Consider the following 25,468-nt stretch of genomic DNA (forward strand, 5'->3'; position numbering starts at 1 on the left):
AGGGAACAAGTATTTTTCCAATGGTACAAACATACTTTATTGTACAATTAATTTATTGGCAAAAAACAATCAGACCACCAAAATAACTTAAAAAAAGAAACTAATGAAAATTGAGCAACAGTTATTTTTGCTTTCTCTCAGCAAGCACCAAAATTGTTAACAAGAGGAACGAAAAAGTGGTCAAAGATTCCATTTGAATACTAAACAAATATTTAAATAGTCTTATTTCCAGTCTCTTTTTAGGAGAAGAAATGATTAAAACAAAACTATTTGTCAGTTGCCATCGGTTTGTACAGTGATTCAGTATGTTTACAACTATATTCACGTACATGAAACATTTCTTAGAAAGGATGGTATAATATACTCCACGGCCTGCCCAGGGCAAACTGAATGACTGTCTGCAGTGTCTTTTTGCATCACCATAACATCTTTAATACAAAACAAAACATGTTTTATCTAATAATTCCTGTAGCTTCAAGTTTTATTTCCAAAAAATAAAATTAAATAATATATCTATATATAAAAGACAGTTTTTCCTTGTTTTCTTATAAAATAAGTCTCAAGATATATTGCCACCTGGTTCTGATGCATCCCCTCCCCATACCCAGCAAGCCCAGCCTTTTGAGAAAAATAGTGAGCATGTGACTACTGTGTCTTCAGTCCTCTCCATAAAAAGCTAAATGACCAAATTTAAACTCTCTCTCACACCTTTAATCAACCTCTGCATTGGGTCTTCTTCATGTGGATTCACATCTATGTTTCGAGATTGTTCAGGTGTGTGACTTGTTGCAATAACCCCTCCCTCCCTAAAACCTTGTCAAAAATACACAGAAGGCGCATTGGTGCTTGTGACCTACTACACCCCATACTGTACCTTTAAGAAAAAAATCTCAATACTGTACAGTAGCTCAGGAGTACTTTTGTATTTTTTTTTAACAGTTACAGCAAATATCCAATCAAACAAGAGGGGGAAACAAGCGGCAGAAAATAATTTCTCTGCTCATAAGGTTTTAAAGTATGTACATTTTTTTTTCTTTCATTTTCATTACAAAAAAACCCAAAAAAACAAAAACAGTATTGAAGTCCACCATTTCTTACTTTATACAGTACTGACATTGAATTTAATCTTGTGGCTGAGAGGCAGTCATGAGGAACAAAGGGGAAGGAGAGAAAAAGACTACTGAAAGGGAAACCATTGGGGATTGAGGATACAGGAAGGATTTTCTTAAACCTCCCAGCCCAAAAAAAAGACAACTTTCTCTGTCACAGTTCATTAACAACATTGTAATATATGTACACACACAACCCTTCAACATCAGCCAGCTTGAAACAGGGGCACAGTACACCTCTGACAGCCAGACGAACGGACATCAACAGTTCATCCCTCCATTTTAAGCAGGGGGTGGAGGATGGGGTGGGGTTAAGGGTAAGGAAGGTGTACACATTCGTAGAAGAGCTGAAGATAAAGGGTGGAGAGGCGGCGGCCCATGGGTATAGGATTTGTTCTGCAGATTTGGTCATCGTTTGCAGAAAAATATGACCAAGTGTCAACCACTCCCCGAAACACTGTTGAGGTTTAATTCTAACCAATAAACCCCATCTACAAAAAAACTAGGAAACCTGGCAAAATCAAACTGCATTTAACGCACCTTCCCTCCCAGTTATCAATTAAAATAAAACTTCTATATATGCAGATCGCTGTGGTCGCTGTAAGATGTACATTACTGTGAAAGCTGTCCCGAAGAAGATGCCTGTAACAGAAGATATGTTGATGCTTGTTGTATGATCCATTGAGGGGGGGAAAAAAATAATAAATTCAGAAATAAAATATACTTACTCTGCAAAATAGATACAATTATGACTGGGTATTTGAGGAGGAAACAAAACAATAAAAAAGGTACATCGTTTCAACTCGCTTTAATTTTTAGCCACATTTAAAATCTTAAAAATATTCATAAAAAGGCAAAATTCTCAGTCCCCAAAAATATTGTGTCATAGACTAAGGAAGAAATGTCTTCAACCTGAAACACTGCCCTTCCACCTTTTGTACACAATTGGCAAAAATATATAGATATATATTAACAGCAATAACTTATCATTGTTTTAATTTATTCATTTATTGACTTCTAAGTTTTATGTTGTATCTCCCATAGGAAGGAAGCTTCAGTTCTTATTTATACATCACAAAAATATTTAAATAAAAAATAAAAACTTCTAAAACCCCAAAGCTGTAGTTCCGCCTCGCTCTCCTTTCATGGCAGTTTGTCATTTGGGGCAGCTGATCAGAGCATCAAGACAGAGAGACAGTATGGAGTCAAGGCTACATAAGGTCTAAACTGTTGTGGTTAACGTTCGTTCCCAGCTCCTGGTTGTTGTTACTGTTGTTATTATTCCCACCCAACATGTCCGACTGTCCCCCCTGCCCACCATGCATCCCTGTCATCCCACTCAGCTGGGACATGATGGAGTTCTGGTCTGAGTTGAACTGAGCAGGATCAACAGAACTACCTGGCTGCTGCGATAATGGTTGCTGTTGAGGCTGTGGAGGTTGGGGTGGTGCCATACTGGGGTGATGTTGGTTTATGTGGCCTGGATGGGGTGAGCCAGTCTGGGTCTGTGGGGAGATGCGATGAGGTGAGGGCTGAGGCTGGGAGGAGGGCTGCATGCGTGGGGATGGGCTGGAGTGTGGAGGCTGCGACTGTGGCCTTGGTGAGGGCTGAGGTGACCTGACCTGACTGCTGAGACCAGCTGGACCAAGTCCTCCCTGTCCTTGGAGATGGGGGTGGGGGGACTGTGCCATCTGCTGTTGAGGACTCATGGGACTGCTGTGATGCGCTGGAGAGCCCCCACCAAGATGTTGCTGCTGCAGGAGCCTCTGGTGGATGTTCTGGTGAAGCATGCCTTGAGACGTCTGTGGCAGTGGAGGCCCACCACCCCCTCCGCCAACTCCACCTTGCTGTTGTTGCCCCTGTCCTGGTCCACCTTGTCCAGGCTGGAGTGGAGGACCTCCTGGTCCTCCAGTGCCTCCGCCAGGCCCTCCATCTTGTCCTTGATGCCCACCCATTGGATTTTGCTGTTGCTGCATCTGCATCTGATGCTGGAGTCTTTGCTGGATTGCTGCAGCTACTTGTGCCATGGAGTTGGGGTAGCCTTGCTGCTGACCTAGCTGACCTGGCCCACCCTGCGGCCCTCCTTGCTGCTGTGGGCCCCCCACGCCTCCACCGCCAGGCTGGGGCTGGGAAGAGGGGGGTATCCCTGGCTGTCCCTGGCCAGGTTGCATGAAGCCTTGTTGGCCTTGCTGCTGCTGGAACTGCCCGTGGTTTCCCATTTGCTGCTGCTGCTGCTGCTGCTGCTGCTGTTGTTGTTGTTGTTGTTGTTGCTGTTGCTGCTGCTGCTGCTGCAGATGTCTTCTCATCATTAACTCTCTAAACTGTGGAGGCATGTTGGTCATGTTGCCTTGTTGCCCTGTTTGCATTCCTCCCTGTTGTTGTTGTTGTTGTTGTTGCTGCTGCTGTAATGCAGCCATTTGCTGTTGCTGTAGATTCCCAGGTAACATTGGGCGCTGTTGTTGCTGCTGCTGTAACTGCTGAAGCTGAGCCATGGTGGGCATAGTCCCTCCACTTGCTCCACCCTGAGCCATGTTCATCCCTGGCTGTCCTGTCTGGTTCACATTAACCTGCTGTTGTCCATCTACGTTGGAAAGCTGGTTAGCCCCAGGCCCTCCTACAGCAGGCAGCCCTCCAGCAGCACCTTGGAACCTCACACTTCCAGGCCCCCCTTGTGGAGTCCCTCCTCCAGGGCCACCCTGTCCACCTTGATACCTGGCTGCTCTCTGCCTGATGAAAGCAGCCATAAGGGCTGGGTTGGAACGAAGGATGTTGAGGACCTGCTGTTGTTGGAGTGGTGAGCTTGGGGAGCGCAGTGTTCTCAGTAGCTCCTGTAGTGCTCCCTGTGGTAAGTTTCCTGATGCAGCTGCACCTGCTATTGAAGCAGGTACCCCCGCTGTCCCTCCTGCTACTCCCATTACTGACATCAGCCCACGGTTTCCTGGTTGTGGTTGCTGCTGATTCATTGGCTGCTGCGGTTGCTGAGCAACTGCTGGTTGCTGCTGTGGTGGCATGTGACCCATCATGCCTGGCCTTTGCTGGGGGTTCATGGCTGGTCCCCCAGGTCCCCACTGCTGATTTGCGGATTGAAGTTGTCCACCACCTCCCTGCTGGACTTGTTGTAGCTGCTGCTGAACTTGAGGTGGCAGCTGCGCCTGGGGACCACCTTGCTGCATGCCTGCTAGCATTCCCTGCTGCTGTGGGTCTAACATACTCCTGCCAACAACTCCCTGAGCCTGGGGGGGCATGCCCTGAGTCCCAATATGGGGCATGCCCATCTGGGCCTGGGTGTTCTGATGGTGAGGATGTGGGGGTATCATGCCTCCCTGACCCAAGCCACGTATCTGGGCTTGAGCCTGGACCTGAGCCATCTGTCTCTGGGTCTCTGCTAGGCGCTGAATTTTTAGGGCTGTCTCCACAGCAGCCAGAGGGGGCCCTTGTTGCTGGCCTTGTACAGGCATAGACCCCTGGCCCTGGTTGGGTTGTTGCTGCTGCTGGGGTGGAGTGGCTGGACCCAGCCCAGGTTTTCCCATTGACTGGTGGAGAGGAGAGGCTCCAGGTGGTCTGGGGTTATACGGAGGCAAACCACCAGGGTGCTGCTGCTGCTGGAGCTGTTGGACATTGGTAGGCTGCTGCTGGAGCTGAGGCACCATCTGCTGCTGAGGAGAGTTCATCATCCCCCCTCCACCTCCACCACCCACTGGTTGATACTGGTGCAGATGGTGTTGAGGCGGAAGGGTACCACCTTGCTGCTGAACCTGTTGTTGCTGGACTTGGGTTCCCATTCCACCCATACCAACTGCCTGCTGCTGAGGAAGTGCAGGCATGTTCCCCTGGGTGGGTGTCTGTGGAGTAGGAGGCTGCGTTCCAACAGATGTAGGCGTCCCGGGACCGGTGGCTCCATTGTTGACACCCGGAGAGGGCAGGCCATTGCCCCCAGTGGGTCCTCCAGGAGTGGGCTGGCCTGCTCTCTGCATGCTGGCCATTCTCCTTCTAAGCATCTGGGCTTGCTGAAGCCTGTGCTGCAGCTGCTGCTGGCGGAGCTTGTGCTTGATGTTTAGGCAGAATGGGACTGGGCACTTGTTCTCCTGACAATGCTTAGCATGGTAGCAGCATAACGCGATAAGTTGCTTGCAAATGGGGCAGCCACCATTGGTTTTTCTCTTGCAGCTTTTTGTGTGCTGAACAACACGTTTCATCTTCTGGCAGGACGGCAGAGAGCAGTTTGCGTTTCGACATTGGCAGGCATGGACCAGAGACTGGATGCAGCGCTGGATGCTGAGTCGACGGGAGTCTCCAGGGCTCTGAGTGGTAGCGGCAGCCTGGTTGCTACTCTCATCATCCAAACCAAGGCCTAGCTTTTCCATCTTGTGCTCGTGGCCCTTAGTGTTGTAACATGTGATGCAGAGGTCGTAATCCTGTGAAGGAGGCACATATGATTTAAAAATGCTTTGAAGTGATGTGTAACTGGCTTTACAAGTTAAGTTCTACACATTACATATTTTATTTAGTCATTATCAGGTTGTTAACCCACAAATCAGACCTACCAAAACAACCCCTTCCCCCTTTCTCACCTCACAGACAGTACAGTGGAAACGAGTCTCCACGTGGTGCTTGCACTCATTACAAGTGTAGACAAATCGGTCCTGGCTTTGGTTATGCAACTCCACCAACATGCACATGGAGCTCCATTTGGACCTCCTCAGCGAGCTGAACTCCAAGTGCTTGTCCCGTGCCAGTGTCAGGAAAGCATCACGACCATCCATGAGGTCACATGCCATCAAGGGATCTGGGTCTACAATAGGGGGCAAGGCATTTGCCATGGGACCTGCGATCAGCCGGATCACAAAGAAGACCTAGAACAATAAAATAAGGGGCAAACGAATCAGGGACAGGTGAAATGTGGTAATTCAACTTTGTGCCAGCACTGATGCCAGACTGTAGAGTCAGGTCTGGAAAATCTCGTTAACAATTGAACTATCTTCCAGTCAACTCACTCCAATCCTTCAGTGGTTACTTGAAAATGATAAGATGCAGGAATTTAAGTGTAAGCAAGGTATAATTTCTTTCTTTTTTCATACCTCTTTGTGTTTTTCCATAGTGGCATAGAGTTTCTGTGAAAGGTCATTAGAGACATTGGGCATCCCTGGCTTCTTCTTATTGGCTCGGCTCAGGCTGCTCTTGTTCTTACTTGTCTTCTTGTTGTTCTTCTTCTTTGCATTTTTGCTGTCACCTTTTGTGTCCTGCACAACAAAGAACAGGGAATAGCAGTGATCACCTGATTAATAAGCTTGTGTGTTTTACCTCTGACGTGAATCTTTTCTTCATGATGCAAATTTTTTTATACATAAAATAGATACATAAACTCTTCTGGAACATAAAAATCATCACATTCTTACATCAATACTCTCATTGGAAGTGCTGTTCTCCTCCCTTTTCCTCTCCTCCTCCTCTTGCTCCAGCTCTTTGATGCTCTCCTCCAGCACATTGGGCCAAAAGTCACCCTCAAAGTAAGGCAGCTCCTTGGCACTGGTCAAACGATCCTCTGTTGCCTGCTTGAAGATATCCTTTTGGAGAAAATTGAAAACAGAGTTAGTGTTTTGCATGGATCGTTCCCATATCAGGCATTACATCAGTTATACCATTACATGAAAGGAGCAACCTCTGTCTCAAAAGCTACAATTCCTCAAAATGTACTATTCCTCCAACACACAGAAACATACATTTGAATATAGCTTCTCTACCTTGTAATCATGAACTATGCGCTCTGCCACAGCTTTATCTAACATCTTCTTGTACCACTCCTGGAGACGTTTGGGCTTTGGTATTTTCTGATCTGCAGGGTGACAGTGGAAGATGTAGTCGTCCCCTTCACTAGGTGGACAGGCCCAGATGTGGCCAGTGGTGTAGCTGAAGAGGGACAAATGCAACCATACACATTAAAAAATTAAAAATTCAAAGACAAGAGTAAGCTTTGTGGTGTATTCAGGCTGTCAGGACCAAAATATATGTTTTCTCTGAGCAGCAGCACTCACCCCAACTTCTTGACATATTCCAAATAGCCAATGAGGATTTCATGGTAAACTGCTGTTCTTAGACAACGAGGCCGGAAGAAGTGGACGCTGTCCAGGTAGGAGATGTATACTCGCCTGAGTCATGAAAGAGAAAAAAAATATTAATAAAATCACAGTAGCTTAAAAATTCATTCAATTTTTAAGAAAGTGGGAAAATAATATTTTTAACATGGTAATATTCTTACCTCTGGTTGGGCTGAGGGCAGTCAGATCCATATTCTTGAACATGCATACCAAAGAAGCAGACTTCTGCTCCATCGATGTCCTCAAATGCAAAAAGGGCTTTTGTCCTATATGGGAAAGACTCTGACATCTCTCCACTATCCACGAATCTGTAGACAAAAACATGACTCTGAATTTACTGACTGCAAAACAGAAAAACAAAAAAAAAATGTGTCTGCATTAATCAAGTATTAGATAATTACTGTACTTTTAACATTAATACATTCTTAGTTACATTGTAGAACCCAACTACAAATTCAAACAGAAAATATTTTATTTGACTAATGAGAAGCCATGTTTCATGATTCAGCACATTAAATGTGATATAAGTCTGATTTGAGGTTGCATTTGATTTCAAATCATCCCAATTATCAGTGCAAATAAATGCAAGCAAAGCAAACAAGAAGAGCATCTAGATGGGAAGACTAAGATTTGTTCAGGTTCAAGCCTGACTAAGTGTCTTTTTTTTGTACCTTGACTTCATGCCTGGTTTAACCTCCACCACTTTGTCAGAGACGTGAACGACGCGAATGGTGACTTCTCCAGACTCTGGATGGCTCTGACGTTTCAGGAAATCATTGATCCTTGTCTCCAAGAAACAGCCCAACTTTGTTTGTGGCAACCCTGTGTGGGTGAGAGCAACGAAACGCATTTTTAATTTTAGTTTAGTGAACTTGACAATTGCTCAAAACAACGGGGAGACAAATAACTTTAAGCTATGAGAAACATGATTCAGAGTTCTGTTTAATCCTAACATGCATGTGGATGTACTTGTGACATACTAGGTTAAAGCCGTAGAGAAACAAATGTAACCAAATTAAGAGTGTCGGATAAAAATTAAACTTTTTATACAATTATTTGGTTAAGTAGGGATGTATCCATAAATACAGCTTCAAACTAGAGTCTCAAGTCTGTAAAAAGGGACATAAGATCATATAGATCAATGTGTAATGTTCAACACATGTTAAGTGCACCGATTTTTTTGTATGATGAATGATGTTTTGTACTTCGGTTATAAAAGTATAAACTGGAACATCAGGATGGGGGGTGGGAGCAAGAAGTATTGCCACTTACGTTTGGCAGAATATTTGTTCTCTTTCCGTGTCTTATTTGCCTTCTTTAAGCAGGCGTCACATACAAAACTGTGGAAAACAGAATAAAATTATGTGAGTTCAGTTAGATAAAAAAAAAAAAATACTATATTTAGCAAATGAATGTTGAGTAGGACTGGAAACAGAAATTGCTACTCACCCTGATGGCCAGATTGTGTCATTGTGCAAGACACAAATCTGATGCATTCTGCGCCCACAGTCCATACATTCAACAAGCCTGAAAAGACAAGAGAGAAATGAAGATACAAGCTGCACACTCATCAAAACAAATTTGATTTCGTCCTCTAAGATTTGACTTTTGGCAAGCGACTTACAGTTCAGGGTCCAGTGTGTCATTCTTCTTCTTCTCAAACTGTTCCTTGTTAATTGATCTGAAATTAGGAGAAAATAATAACAATATGGAGAACAAAAAGAGGAAAATGTCACAACAATGTAACAGAAACGCTGAGTACAGGATACATTATCTATCCCCACTTCAAAGCTTTAATCGTCAAATATGATTTTTAAAAAAAAAAATAAATAAATAATTAAAAAAAGCACACAGCTAGTACTATCAATACTGTGGCATTAAACAGTACTGGAGCTTTTCATGAAAGTAAACACCATATTGATCAATTTTCAAGTATCCACAAAACTTTTTTTTTTTTTTTTAAATGAAGTTATCTTGCTTATTAAACAGACTAATACTCACGTCTGTGGTTGGGTGGGGTCATCGCCCAGGGAAACCGTCTCTCCCTGGATCTCGTTGAAACACTTCTCGCAGAAGTGGTACCTGTCAGCAAGAAGCCCAAATTTTGGTGAACTACACCGTTCCCCACAGCACAGTCAATCACAGACAGCGCACGGGAGGGCAGTCACCAAATGGTACAGGACATGGGCAAGGTAGGGTGCCACAAGCGGAGCAAGCAGGAAGTAGGAGCGCAGGACAGCAGGAAGTCGTCATCGCAAGAGCCAGTCATGATTTTGAGGGGTGAGGGTGAGGGGATGGGTTTGGAGGTGCATGGTTGGGCAAGGCAAAAGCAAGCCAATGTTGACATCACAGCCATTGGAAGGGAAGACAGACAAGTCATATGGACCAGGAACAAGACAAGACAAACATCCAAGACAACACATAGCAGAGAGCCGAGGCAAAGCAGTGATTAGCAATTTGGACACGAGAGGATGAGCAACAACAACCACCATCACAGCTGGCAAAGCAGGAACAGAATCAACGGGAGCTAAACATGAGGAGGAACTGGAGCAGGAAGTTGCAGCACAGGACATAATACAGACAATGAACAATATGAACAAGAATGCACAGACAACTGCTCAGCTGTTCATTCATTCAAGCAGTTCATTTTAAAGTCGGTCCTTTCACGTGCCAGTAAGACTTTCACAAGTGTGTATAACAAAAACCATGTAGGTTGGAACAGACCGCAATGCTGGAAGAGCAGATTTCTGCACTATTGCTGCACCTTCCTAATAGAATATTTCCATTTGCTGTGCAGTGTTTAAAGATAGTTTTATGCAAATACACAAAAAGCACTGGAGAAACAGGATGTTGTCTTTGCTTTGCCTGTGCAGCCATTTCACCATTTTTCTCAAACATTCTGAGCAAAGTTGTTATTTATAGATTTCTTTAATGACACCAAGAACAACTTCATGAATGTGAGAAGAGAGGGCCGACTGTTAAAATGCCAATGTATTAGGTACCACATGAATGTTTAAAAACAGGTAACGAAAAGTAAATGAAAGCATTTAGAAAACAAAATTTATCAGATGAGCACTTTTAAGATAAAATGAGAATGAATAAATGTGTTTGTATCAAAGTACAATTCCATTCCAATAAATCTTTTCCAATAAACCTCCATTATAATCCCTTCTTCTTTAACTGAGCCATCCATCCACCCTTCATTAGATAGGTGTTTCCCTCCCTCCATACCTGTTCTGGTAGCTGAAGTAAGCAGCATCTCGAGGAATAGTGCACAACTGCTTTCCATAGCAGCACAGTGTCTGAGGAGAGAACTCCAGCTGATGGACAAAAAAATGAATAAAGAAGTAAATAAAATGAAGAAATGTATTAATCGCTTGACCATCAACAACGGTAACTTTGGCAACACCTCAGCTAATCTAAGGATGACACATCCAAAAAAAGATCTCTCTTAGCTTCCAGTGATAGTTTACATTAACTCATAGTACATATGATAGAATGAAAGTGGAACATAAACTTAGTTTCCCCAACAGACCCGACTTTAAGTTCAAAACTTATTGTGGAAGTGTGGTATGATGATATGATTGCATTATTATTCTACAAATTCCTGTTGAACGGATACATGATTCTAAGCAAAACATAATTCCTGTGTGGTCAAAAATGTTGACTGAGAAATAAACACTGCAAAGTATGTGTTGAAACGATTGAAAATTATATATATATATTAATGATGACAGAGCGAGTCCTACTTTGTGACGTGAGTCTACAGCCCCATTATATCTATAAAACCTTGGCCAGCAGAGTGAAGTTAAGCTCATCTGTTTGGCTTAATTTTGTAAAAAAATTAAATAATTAAACCTAAGCTGAAGCACCTCTTTGCTCTATCTCACTGTCAGACCTCTCAACCAACCTCTCATAATAAGTTGCAATCAGTTTTGTTATTTGTCTGCAAAACAAAAATAGAGTCTAATGAGAGCTGAAATGTGATATGGTGATGGTATGTCTAAAGCCAAATTTAGCTAGGAACCCACTTCACGGCTTCCATTTTTAGACGTGAATGATGGGAGTTGATTTCTCCTTCTGAAACATACTCAAAAAATTTATTTTACACATCTTAACCAGACATATATATGGTACAGACACAACTCAACTAAACTTCATATACCGTGTATCTCATTGGACAGCTCTGTTCACCTGAATTTGGATTGACATTTTAAAACTGGAAAAAAAAGTTTTTCAGTGTTGCTGTTCAGCCTCTAAGTTTCTCAGATAAAGCTTCAATGTGGTGAATACAGTAGTGAGACCAAATACAGAAAGAGTACTGAAGTGTGATGCAAATCAACCTATGTCAGAAACTAAGATACCATTAAAAACAAAAGTTATCATTCAATTTCACAGCATCCCCATCTTACCTTCCTCATAGCATATTAACTTCAAAACCTCTCTAACTTTTAATAGTAACAAAGTCCTTCACCAACATAACATTCACTGCATCTAGTCATTAATCTAGCAATCCATCTTACCTTCCTCCCACAACAGTAGCCGAGATTCTGCATGACAGGATCAATCTCCTGCTCAAAAACCTCAGCCAGTTTGGAGCAGTACTTGTAGACTCTGGATGTTTTGCGGTTGTACAACCAGGCGTTGTTGAACATCAGCCAGATGTCATCCACATACTGCCAGGGATCCTGGTACTGACCTACAACCAAAACACAAAGCATGGGATGACGAGACGAAACGAAACAAAAAAACTTAAGATAGTTGGCTCATTGGAGCATGTACTATGAAGAGTCTGAAAGCTGGCTGTATTCATTTTAAAATCATTACAGCATGTCAAACAACATTAAGACAAAACATGGTTCTTTGTAACACAGCACAGCAATATAGTAAAAACACAAAAGTCTTGCCTTTATATTCCCTACGCACATACAAACTCACTTCACATCTTGTAAAGAAAGAAAATCGGCTTGTGCTACATTAAGATACATTTGTACAGAGTACAAGTACAAACCTGTGTCCAGTTTTCGCTTGATAGTGGACAAGTCCATTGGATTCTTCACAATCTCAAAGTAGTCCTGCAAGAACACAATGAGAATGTATTAAAGTTGAGCAGTTATAAAATTTTGTTCCAGTTTTTGTGAGTTAATTAAAATACACAAGCAAAGCAAGACGTGGAAACCGCATGCTATTAAATATAGGACAAGTAACAGCACTCGAGATGCTGGATTTCCACCCAAGTTCACACAAAGTGAGGGAGTGACACCAAAGACAGTATAGACTGAGGGAGCAGTCTATATACAACCAAAGCATGGGGAAAACTGATAGGGACAGTGTAGTTTAGAGCAAGGACAACTGCCTCTCAGACTCATACATACAGGTATGCACAGCAGCTGTGGATCTACAGGCATCCTGAAAGGCAGAGACTCTGGATCTTGTCTGTAGAGAGATTCAAGTGTGGGCATCAAGGCCTGACGAAGCTCCTCTGGCTTGAAGACTGAAAAAATACAGATCAGAGATTAGAGTGGAATGAATAATCAAAAAACTTCTACCTTAAATATTTGTCCCTTTGGATTCCAAAAACCAAATTATCTGGATTAATGATAATATACACAGAGGTGGTTACAAAGTGCATATACAATTAGAAGTTTCAGCTTTCTGCTGAAAACACAAGTCCTTACTCTTCTTTTTTACTGGGGCCTGTGGTACAGCTGTCTCCGATGTCTCCTCTTCCTCTTTCACCTCCTTCTTTACCTCTGGTTTCCTGTCTTCCGTCTTCACGCTGGCTGTCAGCGTTGTGGCCGATGTATCCATGGGAACCCCTTTACCTCCCTCTCCAGAACACTCTTCCTTTTTCAGCTCTGATTTCACAGGCTTTTCCTCTGTTTTAAGGTTGCTGAGCTTCCCTCCTTTGGAGCAGCTGCCAGTATCACTCTCCTCCTCCTCATCCTGCTGCTTGACCTCCATCTTGGGGTCAAGGTTAGCAGCTGAAGCATCCGACTGTGGCTGCTGGGAGGAAGCGTCCAGGCTGCTGACAGAGGCTGGAGTCAGGGCCTGACTGTCTGCTGGAAATGAGCCCTTTTGGGACAGCTAGAGGGGGACACAGACACAAACTCAGGTGCATGGAAACAGTGAGTAGGACATAGTGACGCATGAAAGTGAACAAACAATTAAATGACAGGATACACTGAGGATATTAAGTTTTGACTGAGGCAACAGTAAACCATTTGGTCGCATGATAAAGACTGAGAAATATGTAAGGAAGAGAATAAAATTAACTGACCGGAGTGCGTGGCAGCTGAGCACCATGTGTCGTTGAGCTGGAGGCCAGTCCAGGATGAGACGGAGTGGTTGAACCAGCTGGCCCCATGTGCTGCTGCTGGAGGGACTTGTTGGAACCGGGGCCCTGGCCAAGCTGGTTCTGCTGAGGGGCTGAAGGTGGAGCAAGCTGTGGTGCGTTAGGGGTGTGTGGCTGTGGGGTCTGGGACCCAGCTAGCCTGGGGGGCGTTTGGTGAGGAGTAGGAGATCGACTATGAGCAGGGGAGGGGGAGCTACCGCGCATGGCTGCCAAATGGGGGATGGAGTTGGGTTGCTGATTTGCGTTAGATGGAGTCATTGAAGAAGCAGGTGCTCCTACAGCTGAGCTGGGACCTCCAGCACCTACGCTCTGAGGACCCATGGGTCCCACTGCAGAGACACTACTGGGACCGCTGGCAGAACCTGGCTGTGCTAGAGGACTAGCAACTGGATGAGAGGGAGGAGTTCCCATCTGCGTCTTAGGATAGGAGAAGAGGGTAAAGAGAGGCGAGAGAGATGGCAAGGTGCATAGGACAAGGATCAATAAAAAGTATAGATCAAAAAGAATATAAAGCATGTATCATAATCATCCTTAGGATGTCCTACAAATTCATAATTTGCACTTTGCAGATTATTTTATAATGACAGTTCACAAGGAGATGAAGCCAACTTTCCTATTATCCAGAAATATTTTGAAGAATACTGAATTGCTGAATGCAGTTTCTATGCAAAAGTCTCTAGGTCTCTACTCGTAGTCTCTGATGGCAAAGTAACTATTGGAATAATGGTTGCTGTGCAACATGTCTGGCTTACAGGGGGAAAAAAAAAAAAGAGCTTCACGCCCTCTTACCTGTGCCATGCCCGCCGGTGCTCCAGACTGGGCCATCCCAGGCTGAGCAGTTCCAACTCCTGGTCCAGAGCCAGGAAACTGTCCTTGGGACAGGTACTGGCTCTGAAGCTGGTTGACATTGGATTGTCCCATTCTAGGTCCCACCATTCCCATCTGGGGGTATCAAAGAGCATGGGTCTTAATAATGATTCTGCCAGACCTTTTGACTGGAGTAGCATTTTTCTGTAAGCTTAATTCCACTGTATTAGTTTATAAAAACTACACTAGGCATTAAAAACAAAATATTGTCATCCATCAGGAGTTCAGTACTGACCTGGTTGCCAGATGCTCCCATGGGGAGTGGGGGTGTTGACCTCTGGCCCATTGACTGCATCCCCATCTGATTGAACTGATTCATACCTGACAACACACAGCTACTGTTATAACACATTTAACATTTCATAGCCAAACCATACGACATATTGTACTTTATTCACAAAAGGTTAATAAAACACAATGTTGTGTCAACAACTGAGAAAAAATATTTTGAGCTTAAAGTCTTAACACCAGTAAAGCATCCATGTGAAAAGAGGTTTTATTCTCTTTGACAGTAACATCTGGGCTGATACCACAAATGTGTCACATTGTTGCTCCTATTATAAAATTATGAAATAAAATAATATGTCCTGGTTCCCTACGGTTCTTTACCTGGGCCTTGCATCCTGTTCACCATTTGATTTGGTCCAGTTGGCCGCACCATTGGTGGTTCAGGCAGGGGACCGTCTGTAAAAACAGAGACAAAAGATTAATCAAGCTGCATGGTGAGCTTTGTACACGCTCTGGCATGTTTCGCTTTTTCTTTTTTTTTCTTTTTTTTTGGTTAGGAATGACATTTGAATGTTAACTGCCCTTTTAGCTGTAAGATTTTTCAGGTAGGTAAGATGACAGGTTATCAAAACTGCAATGAACACATTTTGGGCAAGTCAAAAGTTCTGTCACTTTAAAAACATGATGGCATGTTCGTAGTCTTGGTCCAAAAAAAGGCTTAGGGCAAATCCAGCACAAAGAGGACCTTAAAATTAACACAATATGATACAAATAAGCCTAGTTTGTCTTTTGATATTTGATATCATGGCTTGCTTTAAATCTCAATACATGATGTAAGAAATACAAAACAATGGTCACAATGTCACATTCCACTGGATTACATTATCATTCACACGAATGCCTGCAGCCCAGCACAGCATTAGCTCATCTGAGTCTACATATGCTGCATTTTCACTCACTTGGAGGCAGTCCAGTGGGGGGCTGACCCATGCCGCCAGGCCCAAGGCCTAGACCCTGCTTCTGGAGTCTGGTTCTCCGCTTCTCTTCCAACTCCTTCTGGATCTTATAGATCTTCTCCGCTAGTAGATGATAGTATTCAGCCTGCCAAAAATAGGTTAACAAAATCAAAAAATGTGGTAAGAGGGTCCTTTCAGAATATTTACTGTTGAAATAAAACTAGAGTAAAAGTTTATCTAACAACTAAGGAAAAGAGATGAGATAGCAAGATAAAACACAGGAAGGGATTTAAAAGCTGCAATGAACTTAAAGTGGTTCACCATTCAAAATTATACTTCACCAACATCCCACAGTGACACAACAATAGTAAATTTTTCAACACCTGAGACTGGCCTATGATGGAACAAGTGATTGGTTACAGTAAGAAAATGAGAGGCAAACTTCCCAACAGTTCCCCCCTCCTTTTGTGAACACAGTGAGTTAAGGAGAGTGCAACTTACTCTACTGTTTGCTGACTCATACATGTCTCCTTCAACTTTTCTGGCATAGGCCACAAGGTTCTCCATTCGACGGTCTTTGAGGGCAGCGGGATCTGGAGTTGGAAAGATGGCCTGAACACTGTGGGTAGAAGAACAAGCAGAGACGGGAAGACAAGAGGAGGAGCAAAAGAGGAAGCAGGTTAAATATATGTCATTGTTAATTCCTGCATTTGTTTTATATAGCATCTAAACTGAGAGTTTGTGTGTGTGTACGTGTTGTGGTAGGTGACACCTACTACACCCATGTTCTTTTATACAATTAGCTCTAGAAATGGTTACTATATGTACATTAATAAAATAATTAGTTTAATAGCCAACAAGCATCTCTGATGTTGACCATCGAGGATAGCAATGTTTAATCAAGTTATCGTGCACACCCCTGCTATCCAGTGTATGCACATCTTTGGAAAGAGTCGGTGCAAAGTCATAACCCTGGTGCTCATTGTGGTTAATTTAAGATCACTGTTTGTCAGTAATAAATATCCGTTATCGACCGGCCCATAACAGTGTTTCATTGACTGCCACAGAAGAAGAAGAAATGTTTCATTCAAGTTAAAGCTCAAACAATTAGTCAATAAATCAATAAATGCTTACTTTTTTGATAATTAATTGTTTCAGACATTTTTCAAGCAAATTTTAGGGTTTTGGAATGTTGGTTGGATGAAAAAAGCAATTTGAAGATGCTACTTTGCGCTCTGGGAAATTGTGATGAGCATTTTTCACATTTTTTTGGCTAACAATTAAATTATTAATCGATAATGAAAATAATTCTTGTTGCAGTTGCAGGCCTCCTTCACATATGACATTCTGTCTTGGGCAGTGGTCATGGCGGCTTGCTAATTTTATGTGTGTGAGCCCTGTGCCTAGCCAGCATAAGTTAATAGTTTTTTTTCCCCTTTACACTTGCATACATTTATCAAACAAAAAATGTAAACTGCCGTGGCTCTTTCACACTTACAGTTTGTGTACCAAGTGGTTGCGCAGGTCCTGCGTAATGTCCTCATGCCAGTTCTTCCTCATGCCTGTGGCGGAGGGAGGGCCTGCTGTCGGCATAGAGCCAACCCCACTGGCATCATTCATCAGACTGGAGAAGATAGAAGGGCATAATGTTAGTGATTAACTTTTAAAACAAAACAGAACTGGCCAGTCTGATGGAGGGTGAAACACTGAAAATGTGATAGGTGTTTCTAATCAAGGTATCCGCCAAATAGTAAAACACCTCACTCTGTTGTCAAAGAACCAGGGATTATGCAAGTAACCCTACAATATTACGGTGTTTGTTTTCCTTCTTACCCTTGGCTGTTCACATTGAGGTGCATCATGGTATCCTGCAGCAGGCTGCTTTGTTGGCTTTGAGTGGGAGCTCCCACACCTCCATTGACCCCCATAGGGTTTGTACCTACGTAATAATAGGACAGAACATTACAAGTTTGCATCGTCTCCTATTGATAACAAAGCACTTATATATTTTGCTCTTGGGCATGAACATTGCATTCTTTTCAAGCTACATGGCGGCAAAAGCAAATTTTCAAGGTGCTGACCAATCTGCACTGTCTTTGGGGCTTTTTTTTTTTTTTTTAAACTGAAGCCCTTTAAAAAATGCTTCTTTTAGAATTTCTACTGGCCCTTAACAACCACTGAAATGTCACTTGAAGCATCTAACCTTAAAACACATGTGTAAGCCAAATTAACTCACCCATTGGGTTCAGAGGCCTCATGCCAGCCTGGCCTTGGAGGGCCTGGTTGGGCATATTGGGCTGGGCTGCCTGAGCCTGGATCTGGTTGCCCTGGTAGGTGAGGCCCAGGGCTGCGTAGGCTCTTTCTATGGAGCTGGGATCAATCTGGCTTGGCGGGTTGAGGTTGGGAGCGCTTGGCTGGCCACCAGGTACCACCCCAAGAGAGCTGCCCAGACCTGCTGCAGCCCCACCAAGTAAAGCTGTGAGAACACAAGAGGAAAAGCTATGGTTAATAATACATCTGATCTGTTTAAAAAAAAAACACAAAGAAAATGAGCTCAATAAAACACTGAAGAAAAAACTCGCAGCCAAAAAAAAAAAACATGTTGCAATTTACATTATTGTTTAGTCTAATATAGCTAACATTTAGTTCATAAACAAAGTTTGCAAGTGTCAATCCAGCAATACATTAGCAATATATACAAAATCACAGAAAATAAATCAAATTCATGATAACATAAAAATAACACAATATGATAATATCTGTGTGTAGTGTGAAAAAATGGAATGTATATGTATAGCACTGTTTGGTCAGATACAGACACTCACACTGCGGGTTCCTCTTGTCCCCAGCATTCTTCAGTGGCAGGCAGACAGGACAGTCATGTCGCGTACAGTTCTTCCAATGGGAGATGATCTGCCTTGATGATGCACAGTGAGCAACTGAGGAAGAAAATGGGCAGAAAGACAGGATGAGTTGGGCAACACAGAGGTATATGAAGGATGAATGGGGCAGAAGACTGAATGAAGCAAAGTGCAATCAAGAAGGGAAAAGAAGATAAAAGAAAACAATAGCCTACAAGGAAATGCTGAATCAACAAGACACACAAAGCTGTTGCAAATTTCACCTAACGCTGATGTTATTCTATTAAGGTCGAAAACAAACTTACAATCTACTAGTAAATATGCTCTGTGCAGTCAAATACTCAAACAGTTTATGGATTCAGTGCTGATGGATTAAGAAATATGCATTGTATTGGGTGACATGTAGCATACTTGCATAAGGAAAACCACAGCCAGCATAATGAATTTACTTTGGCTCATCAGCTTGGCAACTCAACATAAACACCAAATCACTAATAATATTGATCTCACTAGGTTTGGTGGTTAAAATATAAAAGATAAAATTACTCTACTATGCTAGGTAATGCTTCAATATCTCTGTAACCAGCCTGCTTTTCAAACATAAGCACATCATAGCTATGCACTGAGTGCAAGAGAAAGCAGCATCCTTTCTGCTCACCCTGACAGGACTTGCCAGCCTGGCAGTGAGTCATGTGGTTGAGGACGTTCTTCATTGTGCGGCAGTGGGGCAGGTTGCACTGCCGGACTTCACCATTGGCCTGCTCCCGCCGCTGGCACTTATGTGCATGGAGCAGAAGTACCAGTTGCTGCTGGATCAGCTTGCGCTTCTCAGGGTCAGCTGTGGGTGGTGCTCCAGCTGCAGCAGATGCTGCAGAAACCTGGGTACTAGGACCCACCAGACCTGCCTGAGTGTTGGGCACCATCCCTGGGGCTCCCCCAACAGGTGCACCAGAGGGACCGCCTACACCTGTCTGTGACTGCTGGGAGCCCTGGTAAGTGAAGTGGGAGGGAATAAGAACAGATGACATAGATGAGAAGAGTATTAAATTGATAAGGAACAGGCAGAACACACAAACATTTTTATAGTCAGCTTATATTTGTTCCCTACCATGGCAGCCATTCCTTGCATGGGCTGGTTCTTCTTGTCCACACTGAACTGGGCCAGGCTGTTGGCCATGGGACCTTTGTTCTGGATCTGAGGGCCCAGCCCTGCACCAGTCATACCTTGATTTCCCTGCCCTGCATATGGACCTCCAAAAGGGCCCCCTGGGTTCCCCATCATTCCCATCTAGGAGAAAAAAAGGAGAGACAGACATAAGTTGCTTAGATTGGTGAACAGTTACAAAATTAGAGGAGAGTGATGCAGGATACATCAGTCAAATTAAGACAAACTATGTGATTACAACTGCATTTCACTAATTTTATCTTTTGAAATGTACAAGAAGCAGTACTTTTTATTCTGGCAGTGTGCAGCACAATCTTCCAGTGTCTCCCCAAGATCCCAGATCTTAACTGTTAAATGAGCAGGACAGGTAGGTATTTCCTCAGGCAACAGAAGTTTTTGTTTCCCAAAAGGACATTAAATCAAACCTATTTTTACCACTTGCACTATATATTGGTCAACAGCAATTAAGTAACACTGCTAAAGGGTAGAAAGGTACCTCTAAATCAATTAATCAGGTTACGGCATTTAGTAATGTGTAATCAAAATTATTAGAAAATCATTGTAAAAGTTAATCAGCATCAATGTGAGGTTTTACAAACTACTGTTATGGGAAACGAGGCTCCAATAGTGGCTGATGGCTGCACAGCCCCCAGCTGTCACACGAGGAGTATATCACTGCTTTATATGAAGACCTCATACACAAACTCAGAAGTAGTAGTATTCGTGTCATATCTGACTTGTTTTCAGTTTATTTCTCCCCACAAAAGTTATTTCTTCAATATATAACACTATATATATATATATATATATATAACACTGAGTCTTTGTCCTTGATCCACAGGCAGAGAGGAAAAGAAATCATTCAACTGTCACTTTAACTTACTCACCAAGCTAACATTCTAAATAATCCAGCTACCTAACTATCTATTCATGAAATGAAATGAGATCACACATTAGCCCGAGAATACACACTAAGATTAATGGCTTCTCAGGCATGGCATTTTACAATGTAATGAGACACACAAACTTAAGTAATCCTGGCCAGCCATAAGCCATAGAACAGCACATCACACAGTGTAAATAAATATAACATATTCCATGTGACCAGCCAAATCACACTTAAAGATATTCTCTTTTACCAATGATTAAATTTGGACTAAACTTTTTTTATTTTATTTTTTTTTTTATTAAAAATGCTGTGTGCCAAAGTAGCCAACTAGGCCGTGGCAGAAGCAAAGTGCGAGATGCATGACAACATCAGAAACTGACTGATGATAGCTTCTGTGTCTGCTAAAGTACATAGTGAATATAGTGTTTTGCGTTTTTGCCCAAGCATAGCCTTAATTACCCTGAAAGCTTCTCAGATAACTATTTGTTTCTGATTTTAATAAATGTAACCTTACCTAATCGTATAAGATTTATAAGTTATAAGGTTTTGTCTGAACAACAGTAATCCTGCTGTTCCATTTTCTCCCATATTAACATACAAGTTAAATCATTCATGCAGATGTTAATAAAAACTAATATAAAAATCAAAAAGTACCGCAAAGCGTCATATTTTTAATATATTTTTTAAATCTGTCTAAATCTAAATTTTCCTGCTCCAAATTATTGTTATTGTGTTGGCCTTTAAGAATCTACTATCTGTCAACATCCACTATCCATCATCGCTACCCATCCTTTTTCTCTCCTTATTCTTTCCATCACATTCATTCAGCAGCATCAGCCTGAAAGTGCAAGTACATTTTGCTGTCACTCCTGTGAGGCTGTCAATCACGCAAGCAGAGCAGTTTTCTGTCTCTTCAACAGCAAGCAGAGGCGTGTGGTGCATCACTTATGGTTGTTAAAATACATAGATACGTTCATGGACCCAAAGCACTACTTTGTGGTTGTATAGAGAAAGAAAAACATTCCTTTCTGAATGGAGAACCAAACTGGAGCATGCAGAAAGATAGCTATAGTTAAAGGAAAAAACAGCAAAATATAATTTGTGAACAGGTTTTGCACGTGAACATATGATCAAATGTTTTTGGTTAGCAGTCAAGACATTTTAACATTAACTGGAAGATAATGTGAGTTCTACAAATGAGAACCACATTGAGCGTCTACTTGAAATATAGAATTTTATTTTTACCCAGTATGGTATTTACTTCCTTGCGCAATGATTTCCATCAGTTTTTAAATATTAATATAAACATGTTGATATGCAGTGTCTCTATCATGTCCACACGAAAAGAGCAACATTTCTGTAATTGAGTCCCTACCTTGTTCATCGCTCCAGGTTGCGGGCCTCTCATTCCCGCCTGGCCCCCAGCTCCCTGCTGTTGTAGGGTCTCAGCCAACAGGTTACTGTTGCCACCCATTCCCTGATTCCCAAAGCCCATCCTCGGAGAGCCATTCATCACCTGGCTCCCAATCATGCCTGGCTGCTGCTGTCCATTATTGCCTTTCTGCTGCGGTCCCAACAAGGCCCTGTTAATTCCGCCCATCATTCCAGTTGCAGCATTCTGTTGCTGCTGCATCATGTTAGCCTGCTGCTGAGGAGAGAGGTGCTGCTGTCCCTGGCCCATCATCTGCGGAGGCCCCTGACCAGGAGATGCCTTCATGTTTGCCAAATGTTGGCCCATGGCGGGGTTGCCTCCTGGGCTGCCCATGGCTCCTTGGTGTCCTTGCTGGGTTGAGGTTGGTGCCCCTGAACGCAAAAGCTCGGACAGCTGTTTGTGCTTGGCTACCGCATCCTGACCTCCGCCAACACCTCCAGGACCCCCTCCAGGGACAAGCCCAAGACCCATACCCCCTGCCCCTCCACTGCCTCCTCCAGGACCCAACCCTGCAGATCCTGCTCCCAGTGTGGTGTGCAACTGGCTGAGGTCCCCACCATTGATCAGTCCTGATTCATTAGAGCTGATGAGCTCGTCTGGGAGATCATGCTCCAAGTCAAACAGCGAGCTGTATTCTAAAAAGGAAAAGAAATGCAAAGTTTAGGGGGGATATAATGAGATGGGAGACAAAGCAGGGAAATTGTGAGGAGCAAAAAGGGCCACAGCCATGTTAAGCTGGGATAATCCTTCATTTTTCAGCATGACTGAGTGAAAATGCATTTGCATGCTTGACATTAAAAACTGATAAAAGCTGTTTAGAGGTGTATGACCAATTTTCTCTCATCAGAATAACACAGCATCAAACAAATGATCACTAAAATACAGGTGAGATCACTAAACTACAAGTGAGATTCAGAGAACTTGTGGGTGTGTCTGTGCGTGTCGAGCTGCCACCACAAGCATATATGGCAACAGACACCCACATGGTTTGTTCCTTTCACAAGGAATCCCTGACCAGCATGTCTCTCTACCAACTTCTGTGGCATTACTTCTGTAAAATGGTCAATCTGTCACCTTGTACAATCCTATCTTTGCAACATGTTGAATCACTTCACTCACCCTGTCAGTCTGTATCCACCAAATTCTACAATGCACAGTTTAGGCAGTCACAAAATATACATGATGTATATTTTTCTATCTTTAAGATCATGACCAACATGGAGCATATACTTCCAAATTTCTCAAAATACATTATCTAATTTATTGGCATTCTTAATTTCTGTTCTCAGTATAAATCTATGCATTTTCTGTAAGGTACCACATACCACCTATTTTTTGAAGTTACAAGACATTTATTCATTGCAGATCACAAATGTGTTTGGTTTTTATTCCCACACCTTTTTCATTTTGATAAATTGTGACTATTGTTGTGTATTGTGTAATTTGAAGTTGCAACTTTTAATCCGAAAATCAAGCAATTAAGTCATAGAGAATCATAACAACTATAAACAGCAAGTAGCAGTGTCACAAATAATCAAAGAACAATAACTCTGAGAGTAATAAATTATGTCCCTTATATACCGTTCGTTTTCTTCAAAGCACTTCCCTGATTCTCAAAATGTATCATGTAAGGTAACGTAAATGTGTGCAACGTCTGCCGTTGAAGCCCCTTTCCACGGGTCATGACTGACCCTCGGAACTGTAGTTTAGCGAACAACAACATAATGCTGCTGTTCATGTTAAAATGATTGAGTGAAAGATGCAGTATCGAAATATAACAGACGATTTCGTGCTTGGAGCAGTATTTGCTTGCTAACTTGACTTGCTGGTTATATCGCAGTGGCTGGGCATGGCGCTGTCCATGCTCCACAGTTTTGTTCGCAGGCCACTATTCCAGCTGCTGTCACACGCCGTCCACTAAACACACACCAACAATGGCAAATTAAGCTCGACAATCAGTCGGACCCGTAGGCCTAAATTTAGCTATCCCACAAGGCTATCCCCACCACCATTGGCAACCTCTGATTTCAGTAACGCTGTCAACGGTAGCTAACGTTAGTAGGGAATGGGTCCGAGTTATGATGGGGCAGATTGTTTGAGACGTTAGAAGCTTAAAACTCGAATAACAGAAAAGGGCTAGCTGTAATTAACTGTCAATTTGGCAAAGCTGAAAAACACGAAAAACTTTAACACAAGTTGGCTTGGCACCGAGCTTATTACCAGTCCGGCTAAAGTAGCCATTAAACACGGGACCGTCAGTGGAGTACCCGCATTCAGTTAGCTTGCCTAGCGTTAGCCGAGTGGCTAGCAGAGCTACCTCCGGCTAAAATGGCTGTTAGCATGCGAGCTAGCTGGGGGGGAGCTCTTATTCACGTCCGACACACACTCACTACTAGCAAGCTAACATTAGCAAGCTACGACAAAAACAGAGGAGTAATCCCGCGTCTTCTTTCTGTTTTAAGTAAACCCAAGCTACCAAAAAACAACAAACTTAACGAGTAACATCGTAACAAATAATATCATAAAACAATACTTACCATTTCCATCGCTGGCGGAGGTGGAAAGTGCCGGAGAGGAGAGTTTAGGCCTCTTGGCTGAAGGCGGGCCAGAGTCCAGAACGTTCTCGGCCATATTTTTTCGAAATAAAAATATATAAAGTATCCACAATTGCAGACGTTTTCACGCCCTTAGAAGCTCATTCCTCTTCGTTTCCAATACTGCGACTTTTCCCCCTCCTTTCGGGGTACTAAGAGGGGGAAAGTCCCGTGTACAAATTACTCCTCTTTCCCTAGGTTCGCCTCTCGATTTCAGCCTCGGCGTATATCAACCCCCCTCCCTCCCTCGTCGGATTTTTTGTTCTTTATAAATTTCTGCCAGTGGAGGAGGAGGGGGTCGGTGAAAGTAAAGAGGGAGACACACGCAGCGGCTTCCCTCTAAACTTACACAGCCTCTTCGTATGTAAATAAACTGTGCCCGGGTCTCTCTCCCATGGTTGCATCCGTCATTTCAACCTCCTTTCCAGCGGAGTCTGGATGGAGATAATGTCGGGCAGAAAAGGCTTGTTTGCCTGCGAAGTGATGATGGTGGTGCTGCTGGTGGCAGCGGGTAAGGATGAGGGGATGTAATAAATAAAAAAATAATAAAGCTGACACATGTGCAGCTGTATTGGTTAATAAAGTAGCCTATTACGCTTTTTCGCAGGGCCGTGCATGTAAAGGGGAAAAAAAGTTAGTCATGAAATCATGCAGCAACCTAAACTTGCCTCTTATGTTTTGGTGAGCTCTTGCAAAGATTGTAGTGGGATTATGTGAGTTATTTTAAATGTATGTAATCTAAGTGCTAATCACTTTTGCAGTCAGTAAAATTAGCAAATTAAACATTTACAATGCTGTGTAAGGTAGGTTCATGAACACTGAAAATTGCATGCTTATCTGGAAAGATTTGGTAGAACTTGATTATTCAGTAATTGGTATTCACTAAATAAATTATTCAGATTTGTTTGCTTTCTCAT

At 42.8% G+C, this 25,468-nt stretch overlaps 1 protein-coding gene across 5 annotated transcripts; it reads right to left on the bottom strand.

Annotated features, from left to right (window-relative positions):
* Positions 1-12: 12 nt before the first annotated feature.
* ep300a (E1A binding protein p300 a) lies at positions 13-25,065 on the bottom strand. Of its 5 annotated transcripts, XM_046377759.1 has the most exons (32): positions 24,495-25,065; positions 21,901-22,592; positions 19,580-19,759; positions 19,130-19,460; positions 18,430-18,549; positions 17,847-18,086; positions 17,444-17,549; positions 17,109-17,234; positions 16,112-16,229; positions 15,614-15,755; positions 15,036-15,110; positions 14,662-14,747; positions 14,349-14,501; positions 13,485-13,976; positions 12,883-13,291; positions 12,580-12,698; positions 12,216-12,279; positions 11,728-11,903; positions 10,436-10,524; positions 9,206-9,316; positions 8,829-8,885; positions 8,654-8,731; positions 8,477-8,544; positions 7,876-8,026; positions 7,366-7,512; positions 7,142-7,255; positions 6,851-7,016; positions 6,506-6,673; positions 6,188-6,349; positions 5,681-5,962; positions 3,510-5,524; positions 13-3,401 (listed from the first exon to the last, which is right to left on the bottom strand). In XM_046377759.1, the coding sequence occupies exons 1-32, from the start codon at positions 24,586-24,588 to the stop codon at positions 2,321-2,323; spliced, it is 8,412 nt and encodes a 2,803-aa protein (XP_046233715.1). In that variant the 5' UTR covers positions 24,589-25,065; the 3' UTR covers positions 13-2,320. The 5 variants fall into 5 exon arrangements, with proteins under 5 accessions (XP_046233715.1, XP_046233716.1, XP_046233713.1 ...); XM_046377760.1 differs by having other exon boundaries at positions 13-5,524; positions 9,206-9,286; positions 18,436-18,549; XM_046377757.1 differs by having other exon boundaries at positions 13-5,524; positions 18,436-18,549.
* Positions 25,066-25,468: the final 403 nt, after the last annotated feature.

This window comes from Scatophagus argus, chromosome 21 (genome assembly GCF_020382885.2).
Source record: "Scatophagus argus isolate fScaArg1 chromosome 21, fScaArg1.pri, whole genome shotgun sequence".
Taxonomy (NCBI): Eukaryota; Metazoa; Chordata; class Actinopteri; family Scatophagidae; genus Scatophagus; species Scatophagus argus.